The 27192-nt window shown below is 38.8% G+C and overlaps 3 protein-coding genes across 4 annotated transcripts; all 3 read left to right on the forward strand.

The window, feature by feature from the left end:
• Positions 1–6312: 6312 nt before the first annotated feature.
• Positions 6313–13300, forward strand: LOC113498183. The gene is made up of 2 exons (XM_026878126.1): positions 6313–6470; positions 6761–13300. The coding sequence occupies exons 1-2, from the start codon at positions 6313–6315 to the stop codon at positions 12561–12563; spliced, it is 5961 nt and encodes a 1986-aa protein (XP_026733927.1). The 3' UTR covers positions 12564–13300.
• A 3180-nt stretch (positions 13301–16480) lies between these two features.
• LOC113498325 (trypsin 5G1-like) lies at positions 16481–20514 on the forward strand. 2 transcript variants are annotated; one of them, XM_026878309.1, is made up of 5 exons: positions 16481–16605; positions 17134–17506; positions 18013–18268; positions 19322–19471; positions 20251–20514. In XM_026878309.1, the coding sequence occupies exons 1-5, from the start codon at positions 16542–16544 to the stop codon at positions 20404–20406; spliced, it is 999 nt and encodes a 332-aa protein (XP_026734110.1). In that variant the 5' UTR covers positions 16481–16541; the 3' UTR covers positions 20407–20514. The 2 variants fall into 2 exon arrangements, with proteins under 2 accessions (XP_026734110.1, XP_026734111.1); XM_026878310.1 differs by lacking the exon at positions 16481–16605 and adding an exon at positions 16626–16708 and having other exon boundaries at positions 20251–20511.
• Positions 20515–22166: 1652 nt separating this feature from the next.
• LOC113498155 (trypsin-7-like) lies at positions 22167–25240 on the forward strand. Its single transcript, XM_026878096.1, has 4 exons — positions 22167–22813; positions 23172–23412; positions 23947–24090; positions 24715–25240. The coding sequence occupies exons 2-4, from the start codon at positions 23230–23232 to the stop codon at positions 24862–24864; spliced, it is 477 nt and encodes a 158-aa protein (XP_026733897.1). The 5' UTR covers positions 22167–22813; positions 23172–23229; the 3' UTR covers positions 24865–25240.
• Positions 25241–27192: the final 1952 nt, after the last annotated feature.

Genomic DNA, 27192 nt, shown 5'->3' on the forward strand with positions numbered 1-27192 from the left:
AATGCTTGTGACATGAGCGTTTTAAAAATGGAACGTAGAATTACGTCGCGAATTCAATTTGTAAATGGAATTGTTTCCTCTTTATTCTAAATTTATTAAATATTTTTTGGCTTTTAACGGTTGTTTTATTTGTCTTTCCAAATTATAATGGTTTAATGATTTTTCAGTAGATTGAGGTGCAATGAAGATTAGTGTATTATCTCAATTAAAAGCTGTACACTACATTTATTTATTAGTTTCTCATATAAAGGTCTGTATACTTCAATTTATTATATTTATATCATTGTCAGCTATCGCGCCTGATTTATTCTTGTTACTTAAAGATTTTGATAAATACTGTCTAACTGCAGAATTTAAAAAGAAATACATTAGGTAGTAATTCGCTTATCTCAATATAGTTACCTATTGTAGCACTTTCCTTTAACTGAAAGCCGCCGATCTGTCCAGCCACAACTCGTGCTTTATCCTTAAAGGGACTAAGGTCTTTTTAAAAGAATACCAGTGCCCACAACATATTCAACTTAAAAAAAAAAATCTCGTAAAATCTATAGACAGTTAAAGTCTTACAAATTTACTACAGGAGTACTATAAGTCATATCCAAAACAAGAACCTGACCTAAATTCAGTGAGGCCTTTAAAATCAAAACATACACGTCACACATTGACCTAGTAACGTACGTAAAGGTTAAAGACCTCCACACACACGTTAACCCAATATAAACCTTCATAACATTACCCAAAACTCAATTTACAATGTACTCAACACATGTGAGTAGTATTCGCGTATCAATTAAAGTTTTGATTATTTCAAAGTTTGAAACTTTTGTAATGTTGCGCCTGATACATAAACAGATTACATTTTTAACTTATTGAGCATTTAATCTGTTTAAAAAGTTATAATTATTGTTCAATGAGGTCTCAAGAAACACGAGACTGTTTTCAGCCAAAAGCCAAAGTCTCGAACTGTAACAAAAAAAAAGTAAAGCACAAAGACACAAACAATGCTCGAATTTCAAAAAGCAATTTAAAATGTAATCGAACGCCGTTGGCGGGATCTTATTCCCCCACCTTTGAATATCCATCTATGAAAGGTACGGGCATACTTTTATTCTAAGGGGCCGACCGTCCACCCCATTTAAAAGAAGCCATCTTGGGATTGGGTACGTGGGGTGGGTCCCCACCCCGGGGAGGCGCGGGCGAACAGGGGGAACCACTTTTCTCAGCGAAGTGTTGTTTTAATTCTACCAAATATCTTTTCGTGAATACCTCACTGGTAGAACTTCTGATATAATTTTCTTCGAGTAATATTTATACGTTTTAGGTGTTGCCTTCAGTTTTGTTCGCGTGAATTTCGTACTAATAATAGCTGGAAGTAATTAGATTTTACGTAATTTAAAATGTACGTTAACTTTTATTGTGTAATAACATAATTTTTGGATCATTTTAACGATGCAATTTGATCAACTTTTCCCACCTTACTACAAGTTAAGCCTTTAAGATAATTAACGTTAACGTGTACATTTATAAGACGTACAATCTAAAAATAAACGCTTTGATCCTTAATTAAAGTAAAATCTTAGGACAAACAACAACAAATCCCGTTAGAAAAACCGTTAATTGCCGCCATTTTATCCCGGCGAATTCCAAATTCGAATTCGACGCGCTTTGAAATTCTACGCCATAGTTGGGCAAAGGAATTCCACTTTCGTCCACTAACGTGCTACGGTCCAGGTAAATTTTAATTTCTATGCAAATGAAAGCTTTCGTTCGGGTTTAATCTACGAGCTTTGGAAATGTGAAGGTATCAAATCGCGACGAAACTTAATGAAAATACTGTGCCCAAGATGAGGCAAGAAGAATTGGCTGCTGTTGTACCTGCTCGTATTGTTGTCTTACGTAACGATATTTATTGTAATGTAGCTTTTGATATTAAATTGAAAAAGACAATTTCTACTATAGGTGATATTACGTACCTACTTAGATAGTCGTCCTTTGACAGCCAAGACACTAAATATGTCAAGATTTCAAGTCCCTTTTTTATGTAAGGTTTCATTTTAAAAGGAAATTACTTGAATCCTCCTTTAAGCTCGCTCATAATAATAAGCTCTATGATTATTACACTTTTTATATACAAGATGATATTGCAAATTTTTTAAATGAATGTTTATTGAACTTAACTTTAAAATCAGCTGACATATAATGACAATATTATGAGTATCTACCATTCGAGACGAATCGAATAAGCTTAAGCACCACGAGATTTTATACAAGAGTCCACAAGGCCACAAGTTACATACAAGCATGCAAAAATAATTCTCAACTGTATGTCAATTAGTGCTATTTCACCTTACAAGATATCACCAAAACATGCATAAATTACAATTCAAATAAAACCTCGAAACAAAACGTCAAAAGAATAACTCCTAACAGTTACCACAGTATATTTTTATCATGCGGTTATATGCCAGCATATGCGGATTACTTCAAAGTATGCGGCGTATAGGAAGGTGGAAAATATCCCGAAAGTCGATTATAACTCGACGGAATAATGGGCGAAAGAATCCAACACGGTTGCCTTAACCACCAGCTACTAATGGTACTCGATTGATAAAGGTGAGAAATTGTCATTTTATTTACACTTGTAATCAGGCTGACTAAGGGGTATCGTGTTGCCCAGGTAACTGGGTTGACGAGGTCAGATAGGCAGTCGCTCGTTGTAAAACACTAGTACTTAGCTGCATCCTGTTAGACTGGAGACCGACCTAAACGTATTTGGAAAAAGGCTAGGATGATGATGGTAACGAACATGGACTAAATCTACAATGAAGGTATGCAGGTAAAAATCGAATCATAAATACATGTAAAGAATTAAATTATATTGAAAACTAATTTTATTTAATTTATTCATGTACACACAACATAAAAAGTGAAAAACAAATATAAAAATGAAAATACAATAGGTATAAAGGTACAAAAGTACTGGTTATCCTATTTTTCTTGCTGGTAAATACCAGACACCAATGCTACACATAGAGAGAGGTATTTGGCCAAACCCTTTTTTTGTAAAATAATTTAATTATATTGTATGACATAGACATTCTAGGTAAGTACCTTGTAGAAGCATAATATCAGTTTTATCATTAACCTCCAAATTTTACCGTCAAAAAGGTAAACAACATGACAGAACGAATCATATAAAGCATCCATAATTAAGAAAAAAATCTTAGTACTTATAAATAAAACTACAAAAACAAAACACCATGTATCTCAGTGCAATCCTACCTTAATTTACTCTACAACGGTACTTTCTAGAACAATCTGTAGACAATTACACTTTTTGCCTTCGAAAGTCAAATTCGAAAAACGTTAGTTGCCGAACTCGCGCGAGTACAGCCGAGCCAACCCGAAAAGCCGGCGAGATCACGTATACCGATAACATTACCAAGTTTCTACATTAGACGAACTTTTATTACACTTATCTTTATACCAAGCCCAGGTACTATCGTACATACGCAAAAATGTACTTACTGTAATCGCATTCCTATCTTAAAGATATTTTTCATTGAGATTTGACTTTCATAAGGTAGCCAAAATCTACGATTCAAGATGGAGGGATAATTGGTAGTACGTCATCGACTAATTGTTCTTCGACCCATTATAAGGAGACTTTATAATTAACTATCGCTATTGTTTTTGCGAGTTTCGTCCGCAATTAACGAATCTCTGTAACCATGCCCCATGGAACTGTCAAAAACAATTTTCATACAAAAATATGTTTAAATATAGAACACAGATTTACATTTTCTAAGAGATAACGTCCCTTTTCAAGTTTCGAATGTTCGATCTGTTATTTTGAAATTTAAATTTCGTATTCGATTCGTGTTACGAAGGTATACGAAGCGTGGGCAATTCAAATTTTGAGTTGTGTTCTATCGTGACGGTTTATTGATTTTGAAAATGGAATCAGTTTGGAATGTTGTAACGTACTTATTCTTTTTTCAGGGTGATCTAAATTCAAGATATTATTTAATAAGTATTATGTCCTTTTGTTCTAGTGCAAATTTATATGTGTTTTGATTTTTAGTTGCCTAGTCTAGTATTTTATAGAGGTAGTCTAAACTGAAACGAATATTTATTGTTTCAACTGTGTGTAATTTGTATGAGGCAAATAAATTGATTTGATTTACTTTCTTACCCATATTCGATTCCGCAAAAACTTGTCATTTTTTTATTGTGCTTTGATTTATTGCTGTATTTTATGTTGTCTGCCTTTCTATACTTATGAATTTATAGAATCTTTAAGATATAAACCCGATGTCTTTTTTCTCTTGAAATTTCTTCCAGAGGCTTAACTCTAAAATACTAACGACCATTTTTAATTAGGCTAGCTATAAATATGTAGCAATCAGAACAAATGACCCGGGCTTATTCGAGTTTACGACAATGCCTATAAGAAAACGGGCGCTGTGTTATAAAATTTGCATTCGGCTGGCGCGGGTGATGCAAAAGGGCTAGTTGGAGAGGAAAGGGCTTTGGGCTTTTGCTAAAGAAAATATTTGTCAGGTAATGAACAGGCGGAGATGTGAGGTGGAGATGCTGATGATGGAAGCATGACTGAAGAAACTAAAACAGTTAATGTAACAGTAAAGTCTTAGCCAGAGGAATATGATATATTCAAGAAGATCTCTTACATGTTCAATTGAGGATTTTTCGATCCCAACAAAAGAAAACGTCATTGGGATATAAAATATATTTTATAATGGACGAAGATAGTGTTTATAAACAGAGTAGATTTCTCTCTCTCTCTTTCTATAGGTACGAGCGACTACTGATGATATTGGTGCTTTTGGCGAATAGACAGCAGTTTTGGGTAATACTGTGGTTCAGGTATCTTGTATTGGTTTTTGATTTTGATTGCAAGAAGAACATTTCAAATAAATATAAAGTATATTGAAAATACCAATATTATTCAACGATTCCAGATCTTTTTACTTTTTAGATTTGTAACATTTTCACAGATGGTATGGTAAAATGAACAAAGAGAACATATGTATGTGAGAAGTAATCTATACTGAGTTAAGGTCCGTTTTCTGGCTTTTATAGTAATTTTATTTTCAATTATTGGAATGTTAATTAGCTGTAACTAAAAATTCTAATTGGAAACAGATTTACACAGTCTAACTAGAATCATGTTCTAACTAAAACATTAGATCAACATAGAGACGAAATAATTATTTAAAGGATATCTTTTATTTTCTTTTGTTCCGTAGATCTTTTATTCACTATAATTTCCGTTGTGATACAGGGGTCTCAAAATGAGGTACTTTAATCATCTTTTGGACAACTTCAAGTGTAAGTTTCTACCTGATTGTGTGAAGCCTCTGGCAAAAAAGTAAACAATTAAATAGAAGCCGTCGCCTTTCTTGCAGCCTCTCGGAGGGAGACTGTCCAACCTCCCCCTACTTAGGGGGTAGACTCTAACAGGAAAAAGGAGGGTTGGAAAATTTCCATTTTCTTACGTATTTTGCCGTCTCTGCACCAGTTTTTGATTAACGGACGGCAAGGGGCGAAATTTCATTATGTATTCATCCCCTAGAAGCTTATTTACTCCTCCCTTTCTCCCCCCATTTATTGTGTGGTTAATAATGTTATTATAAAAGTTTGGTGGAACGGCTATGTCTTGGTATGGTGTGTTTTCTGTCCATGCTTACCGTAATGGGTTTTTAATTATGGTTTTTTGGGGGGAGGTAGGGATGATAGTCTGATCATAATGAGCTTAGAACTAAAGTTTAAAATTGTCTTTCGTATTGTGTGCGGGACAGCGTGAACAGTTTAAGAGAAAAAGTGTAAACAATGAACAGTATTTGTGATTAGTGTTATATGATTAGGTTTAAGTATAGTTTAAGTCAAATTAGAGTCTGATTAGATTATTGTTTGTTTAGTATACTCCGGCCTCCTATTGGAAAACATTCCAGTAACAGCGACCAATAGGAGAGCCGGAATTAATTAAAGTTTATATGAAAATTGTGAATATTTGTAAGATAGGAATATTGTAAAAATAATATTTTTCTCATATTATAGGCTAAGTAATGATTCAGAAAATGTATAGTTAACATACTATTGTAATTCATTTTTAAATAGAAAATAGCATTTTAAGTAAACGGCTCTCGGTGTGGTAAAGTATCGTCGTACTTAACCTTAAGGAAAAAACCGCGCGCGGGCCCCGCCCCCGCTCTTATTGGTCGAAAAGCGAGCGATCTTATTGGTCGGCCAATGGGAGCGGGGGAATTTCGGGGCCCGAATTTGTATAAAATGCGGCCCACACCGAGAGTCGACACATTCGGCGGCAACACAGCAAGAAGAGCGGACCAACAGGAAGAAATAGGAAGCCCTCGAAGACTTCAGCAACAGCGACGCCTCGGATACAACGAAGGAGCCCCGGGACATCAGCGAAGCCCTAAAGGACATCAGCGAAGCCCTAAAGGACATCAACGGAGCCCTACGAAATAGTCGACGTAAACAAACTGCGTTTGTTTACGTTTTGTATCCTCTGTTTGAGCGTCAATAAATTGAGTTTGGTGTTTATACAAGGGCCTTCTCATTTTTCACCAATCCGGCACCCCCAATAGTTGTGCTCGCGCGGTGTCTCTTGCTGTAAAGTTGGAGCCCGTGCGACACATTTAATGGTCCTTCGAGCCGGATCCGTGGAATTGAGTCGGCCTTTCGAACATCGAACTTAATTACAGATCGAGTTGTGAAGACCGAAGAATAGAAGACAGAAGCGCCATGCCCGTCACACGCTCCGAGGGAAAGGGCCGCAAGGTCGCAACACAACAGAAGCCATCATCCGAGGACACCGCTACGACCTCGGGGACCGGCAACAGCGCCGAGACTGCGATCGATTCTACAGCCACAGGGACTACCGCCACGGAAACTACAGAGTATACATCCGCCTCCGTGACGACAGCCACCACGCAGTCATCGGCAACCGCCGCGACCTCCGGCACCGCCGCCACCTCGGGCGCCACCGCGACCGCCGGCACCACCGCCGCGGCCGCAACAGCAACCAACGCGCCTACGGTCTCGGACTCCGCTGCTACCACGCTGCCCGCTCACGCCGTCAAGAAGACGAACATGAACCCCCCGCGGGGGGGGTAACCGCCGGTGTCAACAAAAACAGAACAGAAGCATCTACAGTCAAGCGGAACAGGAAGGATGCAACCGGCCCACATGAAACAGGTGGACCGACCTCCCCGCGCGCCCCCAGCAAGAGGGGGGGAGGGGGGGGATCAACACACAGCAAGAAGGCGCAGCGGATAGCAAAGGCCAAAGAAGAACTCCTGCGCCTACAGGTCGAGCTCGCGGCGGCGAAGCTGGCCGCCTTGGAGACTGAAGACACAGAAGATGAAGATGAAGAAGGCGACGTCTCTATCACCGAGGTGAACGAGAAGGTGTCCAATTGGCTCGACACCAACAAGAACACAGCAGAGGAGGACGCGACGCCACAGCAGAAGACTCAGCAGCCCGCGCAGCCAACACCGGCGGGAGGTCCAGCGGACTTCTCGCAGCTGGCTGAAGCAATAACGTTCGCGGTCAAGGCCGCTCAGCGACCGAAGTTCATTGAACTTCCGATCTTCAGCGGTGCACATCAAGAATGGCTGCCCTTCCGCGCGGCCTACTATGAGACGGCGTCGTCGTACTCTCCTATAGAAAACACGAACAGGCTTAGAAGAAACCTCAAAGGAAGAGCCAGGGAAGCCGTGGAGGGCCTGCTCATCACCAGTGCAGCTCCGGAAGAAGTTATGAAGACATTGGAGTCAAGATTCGGGCGACCAGAAGCAATAGCGATGGTGGAGATGGAGGCGCTCCGGGGACTCCCACGCCTCACGGAATCGCCACGAGATATATGCATCTTCTCAACGAAGGTCTCCAACATCGTCGCTACATTGAAGACTCTCAGCTGTTTGAACTACCTATATAACCCGGAGATATGCAAATCTCTGGTGGACAAATTAACCCCAACACTCAAGTACAGGTATTTTGACTACGCCGCCAGTCAACAGAAGAGTGAACCCGATCTCGTCAAGATGGAAAGATTTCTCAGACGGGAGGCTGAACTCTGCGGTCCATATGCGCTACCTGAACAGGTAGCAGCGCCACCTACAGTTAGAAAACCGCAGAGAGTCAACAACGTGCAAACGTTTACACCGAAGTGTCCAGCATGCGACGAGACGGGACACAACACGCAAGACTGTGCAGAGTTCAAGAAGAAGGACAACAGCGGAAGATGGGACCTAGCCAAGGCAAGGAAGTTGTGCTTTCGCTGTCTGCGTTACAGAAACAAAACCCATAGTTGCAAGCCCAAGCCCTGTGGGATAGATAACTGCAAGTATTTTCACAACAGGTTACTTCATTTTGAAAGAAGCACAGAGAAGATTCCTACAGAAGAACAGGACAAAGAAGTAATCAACTCTGCGTGGACAGCAACAAGAAAACAGTCTTACTTGAAGATCGTGCCGCTGAAGGTGAAGGGGCCCAAAGGAGTCGTGGACACCTTCGCTCTGCTGGACGACGGGTCGACAGTAACATTAATAGACGAAGAGGTCGCCAAGGAGATAGGTGCCACAGGACCCGTCGACCCCCTACGTATAGAAACTATCAACGAGTTGAAGACGTCAGAAGCTGCGTCAAGAAGAGTCACCTTCCGATTAAAGGGTATGAACGGTCATGAAGAGCGAGTCCGAGCCAGAACAGTTAAGAACCTGCAAGTCTCATCACAGAAGGTGTCCAGGGAAGTGGTTCAAGATTGCAAGCACCTGACGGACTTGATGGGACACCTGACGTACGACCAAGCCAAGCCACGACTACTGATCGGACAGGACAACTGGCATCTTCTGGTGACCACAAGGATAAGAAGAGGCGATCAGCACCAACCAGTGGCCTCCCTCACGCCGCTGGGTTGGGTCCTGCACGGAAGCCAAACCAGGACAATGAAGCACGCGATCGACTATGTATCACATATCACAGAAGAATCACCAGAAGATGACCTAGAAGCCATGGTCAAGAAGTACTTCGAAATGGACTCTTTATGCATCGTCCCGAAGAAGCCCACAACAGATCCAGAACAGCAAGCTCTCCGAGTCCTAGAGAAGACAACGAGAAGAATAGGAGAAGGAAGATACGAAACGGGCCTCTTATGGAAACAAGAAGACATCTCGTTTCCCAACAATTACTGCAACGCCGTGAAGAGGCTCGAAAATATAGAGAGAAAATTAGATCGCGACCCGAAGCTTAAACAGAAGTATAATGAACAGATGGAAGCACTCGTCGCCAAAGGCTACGCCGAACGTGCTCCTGCAGACAAGAACCCCAAGAAGACATGGTACTTACCACACTTCGCTGTCATCAATCCAATGAAGCCAGAGAAACTCAGGGTGGTACACGACGCCGCCGCCAAGACAAGAGGGGTGGCGCTCAACGACATGCTGCTGAAGGGACCTGACCTGATGCAGTCGCTGCCTGGAGTCGTCATGCGTTTCCGACAACATCAAATAGCAGTCACGGCGGACATTAAAGAAATGTTCATGCAAGTGAAACTTCGAGAAGCTGACAGAGACTCCCTGCGATACGTGTGGAGGGGCAACAGAAGAGACGACCAGCCTCCAGAAGAGTACAGAATGACGTCTCTGATCTTCGGCGCGTCGAGCTCACCGTCAACAGCAATATATGTCAAGAACTTGAACGCCAAAGAACACGAAGCCACACACCCCGAGGCTGCAGCAGCGATCATAGAGAAGCACTACGTAGATGACTACTTAGACAGCTTCAGGAGTCTAGAGGACGCAGTACGTATAGCTAAGGGAGTTCGAGATATACACGCAAAGGCCTGCTTCGAACTCAAACAGTGGAAGTCCAACTCAACCCTGCTGCTCCAAGAGCTGGGAGAGGAGGAGCTCATAGAAGATATGGAACTCTACAAGACAGAAGAGAAAACAGAACGAGTACTAGGAGTCATCTGGAAGTTGAACACAGACGAGCTGACCTTCAACCTCAACTTAGCTCGCGTTCCGACAACGCTACTGGAGGGAGAAACACCTACGAAGAGAGAAGCCTTGCGGATAGTAATGTCACTGTTCGACCCACTCGGCTTCGCGTCTCCTGTCACCATACGGGCGAAGCAGCTCCTGCAGGAAGTGTGGCGCAGAGGAACGGCGTGGGACGACCCTATAGACGAAGATCTCGCGGAGCAATGGACGACCTGGCTGACTCACCTACAGAAGCTACGAGACGTGAAGATACCGAGGCGATACCTGAACTACAGCGACGCTGCCTCGATACAGCTTCACATCTTCACCGACGCCAGCGAGTCAGCATATTCTGCGGTCCTGTATTGGAGAACGAAAACTCCTGACGGCGAGGTCAAGCTCTCTCTCATCGTCGCCAAGGCGAAGGTGGCACCGTTGAAGCTAACGTCGATCCCGAGGTTGGAGCTTCAAGCTGCAGTTATGGGCACCAGACTGGCAGACTCAGTCATAGAAGAGCACGAGAGGAAACCTGACTGCAAGGTGTTCTGGACCGACAGTAAGACAGTACTCACCTGGATCAGGACAGGGTCACGCACCTACAAACCATACGTGGCTCATCGGCTTGCTGCTATAGAAGAAAGTACCAAAGTTAACGAGTGGCGCTGGGTTCCGACGAAGCTGAACGTAGCGGACGACGCTACACGAGACGTCCCGCTCACCTTCGACAAGGATCACAGATGGTACAAGGGACCCGACTTCTTGTACGAAGAAGAGGACCAGTGGCCAGTCGAGACAGATACTAAGAAGATCGAAGACACTTCTGGGGAAGAGAAGGTGAACCACGTAGCGAATAAAAGAGAACTTAGATTAACAGAAGGGCTACCCGAAGCCTCACGCTTCTCTAACTGGCACCGGCTTCGATATACTACAGCGCGAGTTCTTCTATTCATTGAACTCTGCAGAAGAAATAAAGAAAGCGTAAATTACAGAAGGACTAAGAAAAACAAAGAACAGGATCCAAACTGGAATAAGATAGCAAGAAAAACGTCAAGCACTAATGAAACACAGAAGAAAACAACAACAAAGATAAATAGAAAATTCCTTCCAGTCTCTGCCGAGAACCTCAAGCAGGCGGAGGAGTTGCTGATGCGTGCTTCTCAAGAAGAGTCGTTCGCAGAAGAAATAGCCAACCTAAGGAGTGGGAAACCGGTCAACAAGGAAAGCAGACTACATCAACTCAGCGTCACGTGTGTGGATGGTGCCCTCCGGCTTAGAAGTCGCATAAAAGCCGTCAAATACATGCCAGAAGACTTCAAGAGCCCCATGATAATAGACGGAGACCATCCTATAGTTAAGACATGGATACGAGCGATACACCAACAGCTACATCACGCAGGAGTAGAAGCGACAGTTAACGAGTGTAGACAACAGTACTGGGTGTTACGCCTGCGCCCTACAACGCGCTCAGTACTGCGACAGTGTTTGTTCTGCAGAATGAAGACAGGGACTCCGCCACATCCACGAACAGGTGATCTACCACAGTGTCGTTTGGCTCATCACAAAAGGCCATTCACCTACACTGGGGTGGACTACTTCGGCCCGCTATCTGTAACAGTTGGAAGAACGCGACAGAAACGCTACGTCGCGATATTTACCTGCCTCACTACGCGAGCCATCCATCTCGAAATTGCAGGCTCACTCAGCACCGACTCAGCAGTGATGGCAGTCCGAAGAATGATCTCTCGACGCGGCTGCCCTACAGAAATATGGTCGGACAACGGCACCAACCTAAAGGGAGCTGAAAAGGAACTTCGACAACAAATAGATGAAGCGACGGCGGAAGAAGCTGCAAAGAGAACCATCGCTTGGCGGTTCATACCTCCTGGCGCACCGTTCATGGGAGGAGCATGGGAACGAATGGTCCGGTCAGTCAAGACGGCGCTCGCCGCCACTCTGCACGAGCGACACCCTACAGAAGAGGTGTTATCCACACTACTAGCCGAGGTGGAGTACACCGTGAACAGCAGGCCACTGACCCACGTTTCAGTGAGCCCCGAAGATCCAGAAGCCCTGACGCCGAATCACTTCCTCCTAGGAGGACAGGGTCGAGTACCGCTGCCTGGAAGTTTCACCGACAAGGACGTAGCTTCGAGATCCAGCTGGCGAGCAGCCCAAAGGCTCGCTGACTTATTCTGGACGCGCTGGGTGAGAGAGTACTTACCCGAGCTTCAACACCGGCGGGAGCCGCACGGACGGGGCCCAGCTGTGCAGGTCAACGACCTCGTACAAATAGTCGACGCCAACCTGCCCCGTAACGTGTGGGTCAGAGGAAGGGTCATCGACACGTACCCCGGCCCAGATGGAGTCGTCAGAGCAGTGGACATCCGGACAAAAGGAGGAGTTCTACGTCGACCAGTGAGGAAGCTGGTGATCCTGCCCCTGCACGACGACGGACCCGCACACGGAGGAGATGCAACATCGTCGCACGGCGGGAGAGATGTGCGGGACAGCGTGAACAGTTTAAGAGAAAAAGTGTAAACAATGAACAGTATTTGTGATTAGTGTTATATGATTAGGTTTAAGTATAGTTTAAGTCAAATTAGAGTCTGATTAGATTATTGTTTGTTTAGTATACTCCGGCCTCCTATTGGAAAACATTCCAGTAACAGCGACCAATAGGAGAGCCGGAATTAATTAAAGTTTATATGAAAATTGTGAATATTTGTAAGATAGGAATATTGTAAAAATAATATTTTTCTCATATTATAGGCTAAGTAATGATTCAGAAAATGTATAGTTAACATACTATTGTAATTCATTTTTAAATAGAAAATAGCATTTTAAGTAAACGGCTCTCGGTGTGGTAAAGTATCGTCGTACTTAACCTTAAGGAAAAAACCGCGCGCGGGCCCCGCCCCCGCTCTTATTGGTCGAAAAGCGAGCGATCTTATTGGTCGGCCAATGGGAGCGGGGGAATTTCGGGGCCCGAATTTGTATAAAATGCGGCCCACACCGAGAGTCGACACATTCGGCGGCAACACAGCAAGAAGAGCGGACCAACAGGAAGAAATAGGAAGCCCTCGAAGACTTCAGCAACAGCGACGCCTCGGATACAACGAAGGAGCCCCGGGACATCAGCGAAGCCCTAAAGGACATCAGCGAAGCCCTAAAGGACATCAACGGAGCCCTACGAAATAGTCGACGTAAACAAACTGCGTTTGTTTACGTTTTGTATCCTCTGTTTGAGCGTCAATAAATTGAGTTTGGTGTTTATACAAGGGCCTTCTCATTTTTCACCAATCCGGCACCCCCAATAGTTGTGCTCGCGCGGTGTCTCTTGCTGTAAAGTTGGAGCCCGTGCGACACATATTGTAAAAATCAAGTATTTGTCGGAGTAACGAGTGTAGAGTTTCATGCAGGTGTTATAAGAATGTCATTTTGGTGCTGTGAAACGGGAGTTATTGTTGTTCCATCAAAAAAGGCATAAGGTTTAGGTGGTTAAAATAAAAACAGTCTGTTTCTTATTATTATTGTTTTTATTGTGAAATGGTTTGCAGGTAGTACTTACTGCTAGTTTTTTTACAGCTTTCAACTTGACTGGTGCTACCCAAGTTTCGGTTGTTCTGGTAAAAATAAGACTATGTTTTGTCTGTTAGATCAAAGTATAAATTATGGTTTGATGGTGTCAACAATTTCGTTGGGCTAGAAAATAGTTTTAGATACAGAAATGATTAAGAATAATATGCGTAAGTAGGTATAATATTGAACTAAAAAGTTCAATGAAGGTAAATATAAGGGTTTGTGTTATAACATCACGATTAATGTGGTGAGATTAAAAAAGAAAGAAGTTCAGCTATATACATGTCTACTGTAATTTGGAAAAAGTCTTATTGGAAGCGAAGTTTGAACATACAGTACAGTAAAACAAATGAGGGAATACTGCTTGCGTATTTGTTTATACAATGTAGTTCTTTTGTCATTGTATTTTGATACCAAATTTCAGAAAAAGGGAGAGATAAAGAGGAATTAGGTCAAGTAGAATTCATTTATTTTTAATATAATAAACTTAAGTATGTCTAGAATCTGAAACCGCCAACCCGTAGTAAGCTAGTGTGGTGATCAATGCTCAAACCTTCCCTACACGGTACGAGTGTGCCCAGTTGGGATTTTCTTTATCGACATGATAAGATAAAAACAAATACCTATGTCATGATTTATTCCAGCGACAGCTGGTGATTAAGGACTCCCGTGGAAAAAGTAGTCGGGCTGTCCCAATAAATACGCGTAATAATTAAAAAAATAACATACCTTTTTGGGTGTTTTACTATGCCGAGGTGTAAACTTACTTATAATAAATATGTTAGAATTGAATTATGATGCGGTTAGTTTTTTTTTTGTTCAATGGAAATCCTCATGGACATCCTACGCCCTGGGGAAGGCGAAGGGGTGTTTTAAGTCGACTGAACATAGAGCTTCTTATATAATATAAAAAGGTACAAGTATCAAGGATTTTCAAAGGAGTTGGTCCTGGAGACTGAAGAAGTAAGTTTTAGAAAATTTTTGCCTAGTGTACTTAGAACTAGATCAAAATGACAGGTAAAGTTTTCTGAGTGCCGGAATTAAATGAAAGAGGATATCAATTGTTTCAGAATTCATTCTATAGTTTAGTTTTGAAACCTTAGTCTGATAAAAGCAGGAACATCAATATTTGGACAGACACACTTTTTTAAATTTGAATGGAATTCTACTTAAAAAATAAACGTTGTTATTTACTTAATTTATGAAATCCGAATGACGGATCCTGTATAAAGTTATTATTATGTATTATTAGATGGTAAAGTTTATAGATATTAAAAAATATATTGTCAATGTAAAAAGGATATAAGTATGACTTACATAGATATAGTACATAATTATATTAATTATGTATAAAATTATTTTTCTGGCTCATAGCTAGGAAAGTGCTCCTTCCCGAATATCGAAAGCACGAGCATTATTACGGGACTATTGTTCGTTAGTTCAGGATTTATCCGCGGCCTTCTGGTGGCGCTTTTGTCCTACCTTTGTTTTCCCGTTCACGGTTGGTCCGTAGATGGGTGATCTTTGTCATAACGAGTTCCTCCGTGTTTCGGAAGGCACGTTAAATTGTGGGTCCCGGCTGTTATTCCTACATCTTTGACAGTCGTTACAGGTAGTCAGAAGCTTGAAAAGTCTGACAATCAGTCCAACCAAGGGGTATCGTGTTCCAGGTAACTGGGTTGAGGTGGTCACATAGCTCCTTGTAAAACACTGGTACTTAGCTGAAACCGGTTAGACTGGTAGCCGACCCCAACATAGTTGGGAAAAGGTTAGGCCAATGATGAATAAAATATGATTTCAAATAAATTTAGTTTTATGTACCTAAAGATTATATTTTGCTAGCTACTATTGTTTTTTTTTAACAAAAACAGCCTAATGTCAAGAAAAGATTGAAAAAAGAATAATGACATCGTTAAAGGAGATTTTTTTCTTCACTACCTGTCTGGAAAATTTTGAAGAATACATTCTATGTACGTATACTATAAAGACTACATAAATAATAAAGAATTTCAATGGAAGCCTTAAAAAGGTCATTTATTTATTGACTCCGTTCGTTAAATTGGCTTCTTTCTGACGTTTTATAGACAAGGTTTTTTTCTATGCCAGCTCAATTATGTTACTTTTATTATGTTTCTTGCTGTTTCCGAACTATCTTTACGTTATCGACCCTTGTTATTTTTTATTAAGTTATACCTCCCAAAGTAGCACTCGTGATGAACGTCTTTTTTTCAGAATTTTCAATATTTTACTGAATAAACTTTATTTTCATATAAAATAACGTAAGTTTTTAGCTATGAAATTAGACATAATTTTTAGTCTTTTGATATTGGGAAATTTTGTTTTGCTATTCGACACAAGGTGGCGCTAACATGCTTCGAAATGTTTGAATATGGTTGCACATGCCTAAAAGTTACAAATAAAATAAGAAGGTATAGGATACCAAAAAATATATAGTTGAGACTACTCGCACTGATATTTAACTTTTTCGAATGATTATATAAGATTGCAACGAAAACTTTCTTTTTACCAGTTTTCTTGTCTGTAACATAGATGGCAGTGTTAACAGCACATGATTTACAAGAGACAACGGCAGATGGCAGCACATGGAACCATGGAAAAGAAAAATTCAAAATATTATCAAAATTTTGATACAAAACAATTTTAGTTTATTGAATATTATAGTTTAATCCTATATAATCTACACGGAACTAGAAAAATATATTATACCTGATAATAGTAACAATGTAACAATTATAAGAAACACAAAATTCAAACTAACAAAATATGAAAAACTAGTTTCTGATTTATTAATTTCATGCCGAATTAACTTCGACAATAGAACAATCATTGGATTTAAAATGAATTCTTCTATTCAGATATCGTTTCGTGGCAAAAGCGATATATCGTGATGAGGATCACTAGATAATTTGAATCATAATGTGTAATATATTTTTAATTACGATAATCCTATTATATTGTTTAATACCAGCGCAACTTGACAGTACGTTTTATCTTGTTTTATCTGTTTTCGATAGTCTAAGTGCGACACCCGAAGATGACACCGATCATCGTCTTTATTCTGGGGATGGAAATACTTGGATTCGGTGGGATATATTGTTACAAGTCTCAAATGTTGGGAATCCAAATATTTCCTGGTTTATCGTGGAGTTTCTGCTTAACATTTATTGGATAAACAGTGAATTCATTGAAAAACATCTTTCATATTTCATCATTTGCTTTGGATTGTATAAATTCCGTTAAATCATCTTCAACTTTACTTTTATTATCAACATTGGGTTCTTTCAAACTATTTGCTTTGTTTACAATTTTATTTACTATTAAATAACACGACAGAAAACTGTTCATCTTAACGTTGAATAGATCTTTGGAAATTCCAGTTACATCAGTTATAACTTTATCATTTGTATGGCGTTGTCTACTTAGATTCCAACTAGAATCCCGATTCCCTTCAAGGTCATTGTTTTGTAAGCCTTGATTTTTTTTATAATGTGATATTTAAAATTTTCAGAGTATGACGTTTTATTAATACCAGTACAGAAAATACCGATCAAATCGAAAAATGTGATCTATTCACCGTCATTGCAAAGGCAGAGTTATTCGAAGAGACTAAGGAAAGATGACATAGATAGACTTGATATTGAGTCTTATGAGGAACCAACTGAAATGCCTGATGTAGATAGCTTTGACTATGGCAAAGATCGAGATGGTGAAAGGACTGGGGAATCTCATGCATACGACTTCGAAGCAAACTATGGTGATGATAAAATTGTTGGAGGTGAAGAAGTTGATATAGTTTTGTATCCGTATCACGTCGGCTATGGCACCAACTGTGGAGGAGCTATCATTGATAAACGATGGGTTTTGACAGCTGGACATTGTGGGTGAGATCATTTGTTTGTTACTCTTGACTGCTTCATGTAAGTATTCTTTGATTTTCGAGTAACGGTATTTCAAATTGACTGCTATACAGTTAGTCACCTTGTACTATTTTTTGCATATTTGTAAACACATGTTGACACATTTAGACTGCTCTTAATTGCGGATGTCTTATCATCAAGTTCTTTTACGTGATAAGCAGCATAAAAACAAACAACAATTTTGAATTGTATTTGACAGTTTTGGATCAATTCATCAAAGTTTTCTTATACGTATTTACTGTGGATGATGATTTTTGGGAGTATTTGCTCTTGTTTCTTTGTAATCTTTTTTTACTTAAGTATTCATATTAAAATTAGCCTATAACTTCCAATGCTGGACTTAAGCTTTTCTCTGTTCTCCTCAAACTCATGCGTTTCTGAAAATTACACTACTGGATATGAAGATTTTTTTTTTTATATGTGGTGAATTAAAAACAAACGCTAAACGTAATCTCACAATTTCTCCAAAGCAAGAAGCCGTACATAAGGGTCGGTTCAAAATATATTAACCAGGGAAGGAAGGTGTCTGTGAAGCGAAGCCACGTGCATCCGATGTGGGCAGCCAAGAAGAAGGATCACCCATTTGACTATGATTTCCAACTTTTGGAATTAAGTGAACCTTTGAAGTTTGACGAGAACATCCAACCGATAAAACTGGCACATATTGAAGATATGGTCATTGGTAAAGTAATTACTGTTACTGGTTGGGGAAATACTGAGGAAAATGTAAGTTCAAACTCTTATTTTCTAAAGGTCATGGGAATAGATTGATTTGGGATTAGGCTGTAGGTCCCGTTTTATTCCTGATGCAAGAATTGTAACTGATCCAAAAATAAACTTATAGTAAACAAACAAATTATTAAGATTCAATTTCCTGGAATTTAATTTGAGAACCGGTTTTGATACTGAATTTAGCCTTATTGTAGTATACGTAGAGTAAACACTTAGTAACATTTATATAATCAAAGAATTTTAATAAATATAATTTCTTTAGATAAGGAACCAATTTGTGTACCTACGTTTATGTAATACTAACTTTTGCCCTCGATTCCACCTATGAATGCCCATGGATGTCAGTTTGTTTTTTTTGGGAGGTCTGCTACATATAGGTCACCTACAAAGTTGCATTAAAATTGTTCAGTCCAGGAAGCGTCTGTTACACTTACTGTGTTACAAACACAGACAAATTAACTTTACTATATAAATATAAATAACCATGTTAGTATTTATGTTCCATTTAAACATGCATGGTATATAATATATTCAATTTAATGGATATTTATTAATTTTAGATGTAGCATGTTTTGGAACCAGGCGGTAAATTAAAATCTCATTGGTTACGCCCATCTACACGTTTCTATTAGCCATTCGAATGTAACAAATTGGAAACAATCATTTATAACTAGACTCGCATCGTTGCGGTTCTTACGTATGCTCTGACTGCATCGCTTTGGCGGCAAGATGGCAATTACACGTAATTGATTCTTAAAAATAGTACTTTTTATGTTATATTTTTGTAGCGGTCTCAATATACTGCCCTGAGCCATACAGATTAGAATGACTAACGATATGTTATTTCTAGTATTTTATTTTTAGTGTTCATTAGTATCTTATGTTTAGATTTTGTATGTACTGTCGTATGGGGTGCGACTGTTATATAATAAGTCTGACATTAAGTAATTTTATTTATTCTTTTCGCCTTGAAAATGCTAAGTGAACCTTAAAAAACAAAGTACACCTTCATTGAAAGCCTTCTAAAGTACATTTTTTTGTTTCTAGGGACCGTACTCGAATGTTCTCCGGGCGGTGAGGCTGCCTATTATATCGAAGGAGCACTGCCAGAAAGTACCGTTCCCCTACTTCAGAGGCACTTTGACTGCTCGTATGTTCTGCGCTGGATTCGCTGAAGGAAAGAAGGATGCTTGCCAGGTGCGTCTTGTCCAGGCAAAATTTTGCTTTCATGGAGTTAACACTTTATGTCTTTCTCGTTAATACACACGTTGAGATAAAAATCTAGTGTAGTACGATATCTCGCTCTTAGGATAGCAACAACTCTTCTTTGAGACAAAATTGTAAGCATCCATTTTGCAATAGAGGGCAATTTGGAAATTTTAGTATATGTTAGGTAAAAAATGCTTTAGAAGAAAAACAAATTTTATGTAGTCTGAGAAATTTTACATGGTAGCTTGGATTAAATATGGATTGCTCTTTCATGTTTCAGAACGAATGTTTTTGATATCTTTTTTATTAGAAGTACCGCTGAGGAGGTCAGACTACGAAAATATGGACTTAAGAGATATGTTTGGCAATCCATAAATGTTTTTTCGAAATAACTACTTTAATCATTGAACTAGTGTGTGGCTAAAGGGAAAGAATTATTGACCTAAGTCAAAAATTCTAAGTTTGACCGCACTTATAAATTTTTGTTTAAGTTCTGGTTTTGAAATACACCACCGATTAAAGTAGAGTAAGTAAAAATAAGTTAATTCATCTTAGCCTTTTGTATGAACATCTATTTTTAGGCATTTACCAGAACATAAGCTAATTCATCTGTAAAAAAATAATAATATCATATCAATCATATCAAAATTATCCCCATATCGATAAATATTTCTAATAGTTTGTACTTGAAATATATCGTCTTATCAGATTCATAGCCAAATAGCCAAAACTATTTTGATATAAAATTACAAACCCACTGATTCCAGGGCGACTCTGGTGGCCCAGCGGCGGCCTACGACCGTCTCCTCGGCCTGGTCTCCTTCGGCTACGGCTGCGCGACCCCAGGGTCCTATGGCGTCTACAGCAAACTCGCGAAGGTCCGAACCTGGATAGAACAGACTACCGGCATCCAATTTGATTGAAGGATTTTGTACACGAAGTAAAATATTTTGGAACGTTTTGTATTTTATTCTTTGCTTTTGTTGACCATTCCGATTCGATGTGATAGTGGCTATATAATAAAAGGTTGGCGTAACTATTAACCAAGTGTTTGTCAAGGTTGCTTTGAAATGCTAAAAAAATTTCAAGCTTATTTTGTAAGGCTTAAATTTCAAAATCAAGCCTTTAATTCCTGGAAAGAAACAAATCTTGGTTTCTGATCAATGCTCTAACTGTTGGGGGTTCTTTATTAAATAACTCTAGATTATATATGGGTAAAAAGTTTTAGAAATTTTGTGGCATCCCCACTGATAAAAATGTCCTCATTGTTTAATAAAATCTTTTAATCAACTATCTATTAATTCTATCTTCTTTGGTGGCAAATCGGATGGAATTTTGTTAGATTTTCTGTTTGAATTTGACTCTTTTGCTTTTAGTTATGCGCCTGTTTCAAAACAGAAAACAGCACATGTCTTGATGTAAAGTAAACAAACTCTTGGTCACTGACCTCGGTAGCTTAGTTGGTAAAGCGTCTGGCCCGGAAAGCCAGGAGGCGCGGGTTCAAGTCCAGTCTGAGGTTTGATTTTTTCCTTTGTATTATTTGTATTACATTAAAAATAAACGAGGATATGTGAAAACTGAGCGTACATATTTTTGTGCACGGGTAATAAGTGTTGGAGTGGAGAGCACGTATCACCAAGCGCAGCGTGGGGCAGCCACCTGCCAGATGGACCGACGACCTGGTGAAAGCCGTTGGTTCTCGTTGGATGCAGGTGGCAATGAACCGGTCGCGCTGGAGAACTTATGGGGAGGCCTATGTCCAGCAGTGGACAGATATAGGCTGTGATGATGAATAAGTGTTGATGCTATTTAAATTTTACTTCATGTTTTTTGTTTAAAACTAAATTATTGTTATTTATTAACATAGTGCAGGTACTAATAATACGTTGCCAAGCCAACTAATAACTCACAATTTCTTTACATTAAGTCATCAACACTTAATATTAAGTGGTCCAAAAAGATTACCTTGAGGAACTCTTTAGAAAAATAAGAAATAATATTATAGGACTACCTTTAGAACATTGTAATAGCAGTCACCATTGACATGGCTGCATTGGAAATCTGATATTCTTTATGTTGGCATGAGCCTTCAATCTTATCCAAATTAGTTAACACCCCATTGAAAATAACGTAGGGTTGTGATAGTTCTGAAAGATCTGGTCGTTCCTCTGATAAGATTTGAAGGCGCCCTTAACATAAATATGATGAAAGCTGTTGAAGAAGAGAAGAATACGTTAAAGGGTTTTCTTTTCAGAATTTTATTATTACACATTTATTATACAGATTTACTAGACTGCAAAAAGAGCCAAGTGGTCAAGGTCACATCGATAAACTCTCTTTGCTCGACGTGTCTCGGGTTCGATCCCCGTGTACTGAAAGCCTTCGTATGATCCACGAATGCTTGTTCTGTGTATGAGTATCTTTGTGCATTGTGACTTGAATGTTTATGAAAGTCTGTGACACAATGATTAAATTATTTAGCGTATGAATATTTAAAAAAACTTATAATTTGGGCGAAAAAAAATTACTTGTTTTTCAAGCATGGCGGCCTGGGAGACTGCCAAAGAGCTAGAAGAAAAAACGGTAGTAATGGTTTTACGTGAGGAACGCAAGCGTAATTTTCATTAATAAATATTGAGAGATAACAGTTTATATTTCAGTTTTATAATCTCCTGCTTAATTTTCAATTAAATTATAATTGGAATTCTAATTGATTATATTTGGTTGGGTGTGTAATGCGTTTCTTAGTTTTAGTTTTTTTAATTAATTTTAATATAGCGTACGGGTGAGTAACAGTAGTTTTAATGGAATTTTCATAATCTATTTCATTGATGAGCTCGCGTGTTCTTTCGATATGGTTGATTTGAGGAAATGAGCTAATTTAAACGTGAAATTTATTAGTGTTTTCCAATTATTGAAATGGGTTAAATGATATTGTCTTGTCAAGACTTTGGAAAATATAAGTGAAATGATAACATATGGGATGTGATTTGGGTGATGATTGAGTATTAAGTATATCACAAGATATGCCTTGAAGAGAACATGACACTTAGTCAGAATGGGTTGCGGAATCAGAGTGCTGTTAAAGCAATTTTGGGAAGAAATTGCAGAAACTCAAAAACTACAATAAAATAATGAATTTAGACTTTGTTGAACAATTGAGTTTTTTAGTTTTTTTTATATTTGATGGCATGATTGTATTTCTTTGACCAGAATATTAGGCGGCTATGACATCAGAATTCGCCATGCACCCTACCAGGTGAACTATGGGGATGTTTGTGGTGGAGCTCTCATACACAAGAAATGGGCACTTACTTCAGCGCACTGTGGGTGAGTTATCAATTCTCAGGAATTTTTATAAAAAAATGATACTGACACAAGATAGTACAAGCAAAACTTACAAATTTAATTACAAACATCTACTCTTAATTAGATCCAGTGGTAGATTTCTAAAAATTAATTTTAAAAAGTTGAAGAGAGAAAAAGAGGTGAAAAAAATATACATTTCAGAGCAGTCTGGACTTTAAAGGAATTGGTTGCTTTAAAACTACAAGAAAGTGATTTAACCTGCTAAAATGCTTTGATCTTCAGTAAAGATATATTCAAAATTACGTCATGAAGAATTTGATCTCTGCAGGATAAATAAAAAAAAAACAACTACGTATTTATAATTTATATAACTTTTTAGCTCAGACCACAACTTCATCAGGATCGGAAGCAGTTATCGACTGAAAGGCCCAAAAGTGATGATCCTGTCACACTCAATCCATCCAATGTTTGGTCATGAACATAAGTTTGACTACGACGTTCAGTTATTGAAGTTATTCAGAGGTCTTTACATTAGTAAGCTGGTGTCTCCCATCATCATCAGTGGGGGAGAATGTGGTGAAAACATTTATGTGTCTGGATGGGGATATCCTCAGGAGAAGGTATGTTTTCATTATGTTTTTTTTTGCCAAAATAACTAAGCATTAAGATAAAGGATTTACCTCATATTTAAGAGTAAATGCTGGTTGGCAGACGAAAGGAGAGGCCTTATACTGGAGGTGATGCTAAATTGAAATTATGTTTTTTTTTTGTTGTTCCATTCCACAATCTTACCAGTTAGTTATTTGATACTAGTTTTGCTAATTTACGCTGTTTTTGCAAAAACATAAAAAGTGAGTAAAATGATGATACTGTAATATGTTATTTTTAAAAGAGTAACTTATGGAGTTTCTTGCCGGTTCTTGTCTATAAAAATGACACTTTGGAACCGCGCAACTGAAGTCATTGTTGTAACGTTTTAACGGTGACACAGTCATTCAATAGGCATAATATAAACAAAATGCCACTGCAAGCGTTTCTGAATCAATCAAATTTTGGAATGGAACCAGTAGCTTTCATTGAAGATAATGCGTCTTTTGTACCCCCAAAAATCAGTAAACAGAATCCATTTTTTCATCATAATGATTACACTTCAGGGCGAATATCAAGATACCCTTCAGCAGGCGAGGATGGGAATAGTCTCCATGGAAGAATGCCAGGAAGTTGAACAGTCCTGGTACAACCATACTCTTACAAGCAGGATGTTCTGTGCTGGTGGATGGAGTCAGGATGCGTGTCAGGTAATTTCTTGGACATTTGTTTTGGAAGAACTTCATATAACTTATTGGTATATCAGTCATGGCTAAGCTACAACTATATCAGTTGATCGATCACAAGGTATGCGATGTTTAATGCGGTCGGTTTGCGGGTGGGTGACCATTTATTACATAACGAGTTCTAACGTGTTTCAAATGGTACTTTTAGTATGGAGCTTAAAAGTCGGATACCCAGTCCGACTTAGGGGTCTCGTGTTGCTCATGTTCAAATAAAAAACACTAATAAGCCAAAAATTCTGATTATTTTAAGAAGTTGTTAATTTAAAAAAGAATCAACAAAATTAGTTCATCCAGTCCGTTGTTTTCTTTATATTATTACATCAATCTGTGATCGTAAACATTAAATAATGTTGTTTGAACAATAAAAATATAAAACCCTCTTCAAATAAAAAAAAGACCCGAACTTTATGAAATTTCTATGGAAAAAATTACAGCTATACGTTAAATGACAATAAACAAAATTGGTTCATCCAATCCTAAGTTTTTTTTTAAACAGATAAATTGACAACCTCCACCCTTCTAAAGTCCCATGACAAATGGTAAATGGTATCCTGTGGGACCTTCAAGATTATTTTATACATTTTCCAGGGTGACAGTGGTGGTGCAGCAGTTTCCTTCGGCCGGCTCGTCGGCCTCTCGTCCTTCGGCTTTGGCTGTGGCCGAAAATTACCCGGCGTCTACGCTAATGTGTCAGAGAAAAATATTAGGGAATGGATACGGTATTATACTGGTATTTAAATGTATAGATGTGGTTTAATTTAATGACAATTGTGATGACTATCGGTGTACCAGTTTCTCTATTTCTTGTTTATAGTACGGGGAGACAGTTTTTGAAATAACGATGCAAAAATAGTATCAAAAATGATTCAGACGTTTAATAGTGCAGCGGTATCAACCATCAATTCACAAACCAGCATTTCTTTATATGTTAAGATTTACGTTTATTATGCCTAAGTTGAACGCAACGTATAAAAGTAGGCTATTGTAAGGGATCTGTACTAAAAGGGTAAAATCTCTTCATCTGTCTGTCAGTCCGTAAGACACCAGGCTGTATCTCATGAATCGTGGTAACAAGACGGTAGAAATGGTCACCGATGATGTGTTTATACTACGGCTATAACGAAAAATTACGAAACTTACGAACACGTACATTACGAACTCTATCAACGTTAAGGAACGGTTGTTGTTTTTCGTCACCAAATAGATTTATTTCAGAGTCACAGTTGACCGTCTATATGTCGCGTAAAAAACAGTTTTACTTAACCCTAAAATAACAACAATAACAATTTATTAAAGCTTTGACAAAAAATCATTATTGCTTACGATCAAATAATATCGAGATAGATAATCATCCCAAAACTGAAAACTATTTTGTTCTTTTCTCTCCCATCTCGAATAAACAGATATTATTGCACCAGTGGTATTCAGATTCCTCTGCCGTACTAACGCGGCGAGCGATCGCCAAAACGTGCTGTGTTGTACATATTTGATGTACAACGCATCCCACGCAAGCTTTGAAGGGTTAACTCGTATCATCGTACTTAAACTATCAAAATGGATTTGTATATCAAAGTATTGTACTTTTTTTAAAAGCTTTTTGTGCGTTATACATTGTAGTCGGTTATGGTACGGTGGTAACATGTCTAATGATGTTATTATTAATATTATAAATGCGAAAGTAACTCTGTCCGTCTGTTACGCTTTCACGTCTAAACCACTGAACAGATTTTAATGAAAGTTGGTAAAGATAAAGTTGACCTTGAGGAACATTTGATAGTTTTTATCCAGGACTTTTGAAGAGTTCTCTTGGTAACGCGATATAACCGACCTCGACGCGGGCGAAAAGCTAGTAATAATATAAAATAAAATATGACATAATTCTATCTCTAGTAGTCTAATCAATCGATCATAGACTATTGAAATCGATCGTTAGTCAACATTATGACATTTTTATTTCACACTTTCTGTTCTAGTTATAACGTATGTACCTTCGTCTTTTTTGGTTTTTATATATGTTTACGTATGGAATTTACAAAGCATATTGATGGATTAATATTAACGTTTATTTTTCATTAGTTGGATTGTGAATGGAAATAGACAAAAATGAGTTTTGGGCAAAGAGTAGAAGTAATAATGTGTTAGCAATACGTTTATTTCTCTTGTTGAAGGCGATGATGAAGAATAGAATGCAATAATGACTATTTATTTGGTACATGCTGACTGTGTAGACTTTTATGGAGATGAAATAAAGGTTTATAGGTACCTACTTTGGAAAAAACTAATGATGATAGTTTTGTATAGACAGAGATTGTATTTTGATGAACATCATACGAAGACATAATACTGTTTGTATGGCTGCCGTAAAAATGTATGGTAATTCACAAAAAGTGTTTTCGGTTTTGATTATTTTGTTAGATTCTCAATATTTTTTATTGTCCTATAGTTTTACCAACATATCTATTATTAGAATGCACGACTTCCGAGTCAAATAAAAGCAAAACGCCAATCAAATTAATATTTCAATTCCCCAAAAAACTGAACAGCATTCCTACCGGACGAGACTCAAAGCCCTGACTTACACGCATTAAGGACTTCAATAAAACAATCGACAGACTGTCATGATAACACATTCATTCCGGTATCTCAAAAAAAATGTACATTTCCAATAAAGCCTAAAATGCAAACGACCGGCGAGGGTTAAAACTGCATGAAAGCTTCGCCGTGGAATATACTATCGGGAAAAATTGACGAAAAACATTTTCCATTTTTCGACATCCCCCCCTTTCACCCCCACTATATACAATATAACGCACACAGGCACAAAGTAATATAATTATCTGTTCAATTTTGTATAAATTACGCGTCTGTGTGCGTTTTTTGCGTGTGTGCGTAAACGTAACATTCGAAATGCGGTAGTGTGGGTTTATTTTATCCAACACTGTTTGCTGTAAGTATATTGGCGTGGGGTTATGGGGTGACCCCCTATAGGGTGGAGGGGGGTCACCCCGCCTGATGACGATGATTGCGAGTCTGCGCAGTTGCCAGAGCGAGATAGCAATAAAAATG

This window comes from Trichoplusia ni, chromosome 10, assembly GCF_003590095.1.
Source record: "Trichoplusia ni isolate ovarian cell line Hi5 chromosome 10, tn1, whole genome shotgun sequence".
NCBI lineage: Eukaryota > Metazoa > Arthropoda > Insecta > Lepidoptera > Noctuidae > Trichoplusia > Trichoplusia ni.

Excerpts from the sequence above, each read along its gene's own strand:
- LOC113498183 (XM_026878126.1), top strand. The coding sequence starts at position 6,313 with ATGCGGCCCACACCGAGAGTCGACACATTCGGCGGCAACACAGCAAGA. Across the intron at positions 6,471-6,760 it reads CGAAGCCCTAAAGGACATCA|ACCGAAGAATAGAAGACAGA; the intron begins GCGAAGCCCTAA and ends CGAGTTGTGAAG.
- LOC113498325 (XM_026878309.1), top strand. The coding sequence starts at position 16,542 with ATGTGTAATATATTTTTAATTACGATAATCCTATTATATTGTTTAATA. Across the intron at positions 16,606-17,133 it reads AATACCAGCGCAACTTGACA|AGTATGACGTTTTATTAATA; the intron begins GTACGTTTTATC and ends TAAAATTTTCAG. Across the intron at positions 17,507-18,012 it reads TTGACAGCTGGACATTGTGG|CAAGAAGCCGTACATAAGGG; the intron begins GTGAGATCATTT and ends ATTTCTCCAAAG.
- LOC113498155 (XM_026878096.1), top strand. The coding sequence starts at position 23,230 with ATGATCCTGTCACACTCAATCCATCCAATGTTTGGTCATGAACATAAG. Across the intron at positions 23,413-23,946 it reads GGGGATATCCTCAGGAGAAG|GGCGAATATCAAGATACCCT; the intron begins GTATGTTTTCAT and ends ATTACACTTCAG. Across the intron at positions 24,091-24,714 it reads GGAGTCAGGATGCGTGTCAG|GGTGACAGTGGTGGTGCAGC; the intron begins GTAATTTCTTGG and ends TACATTTTCCAG.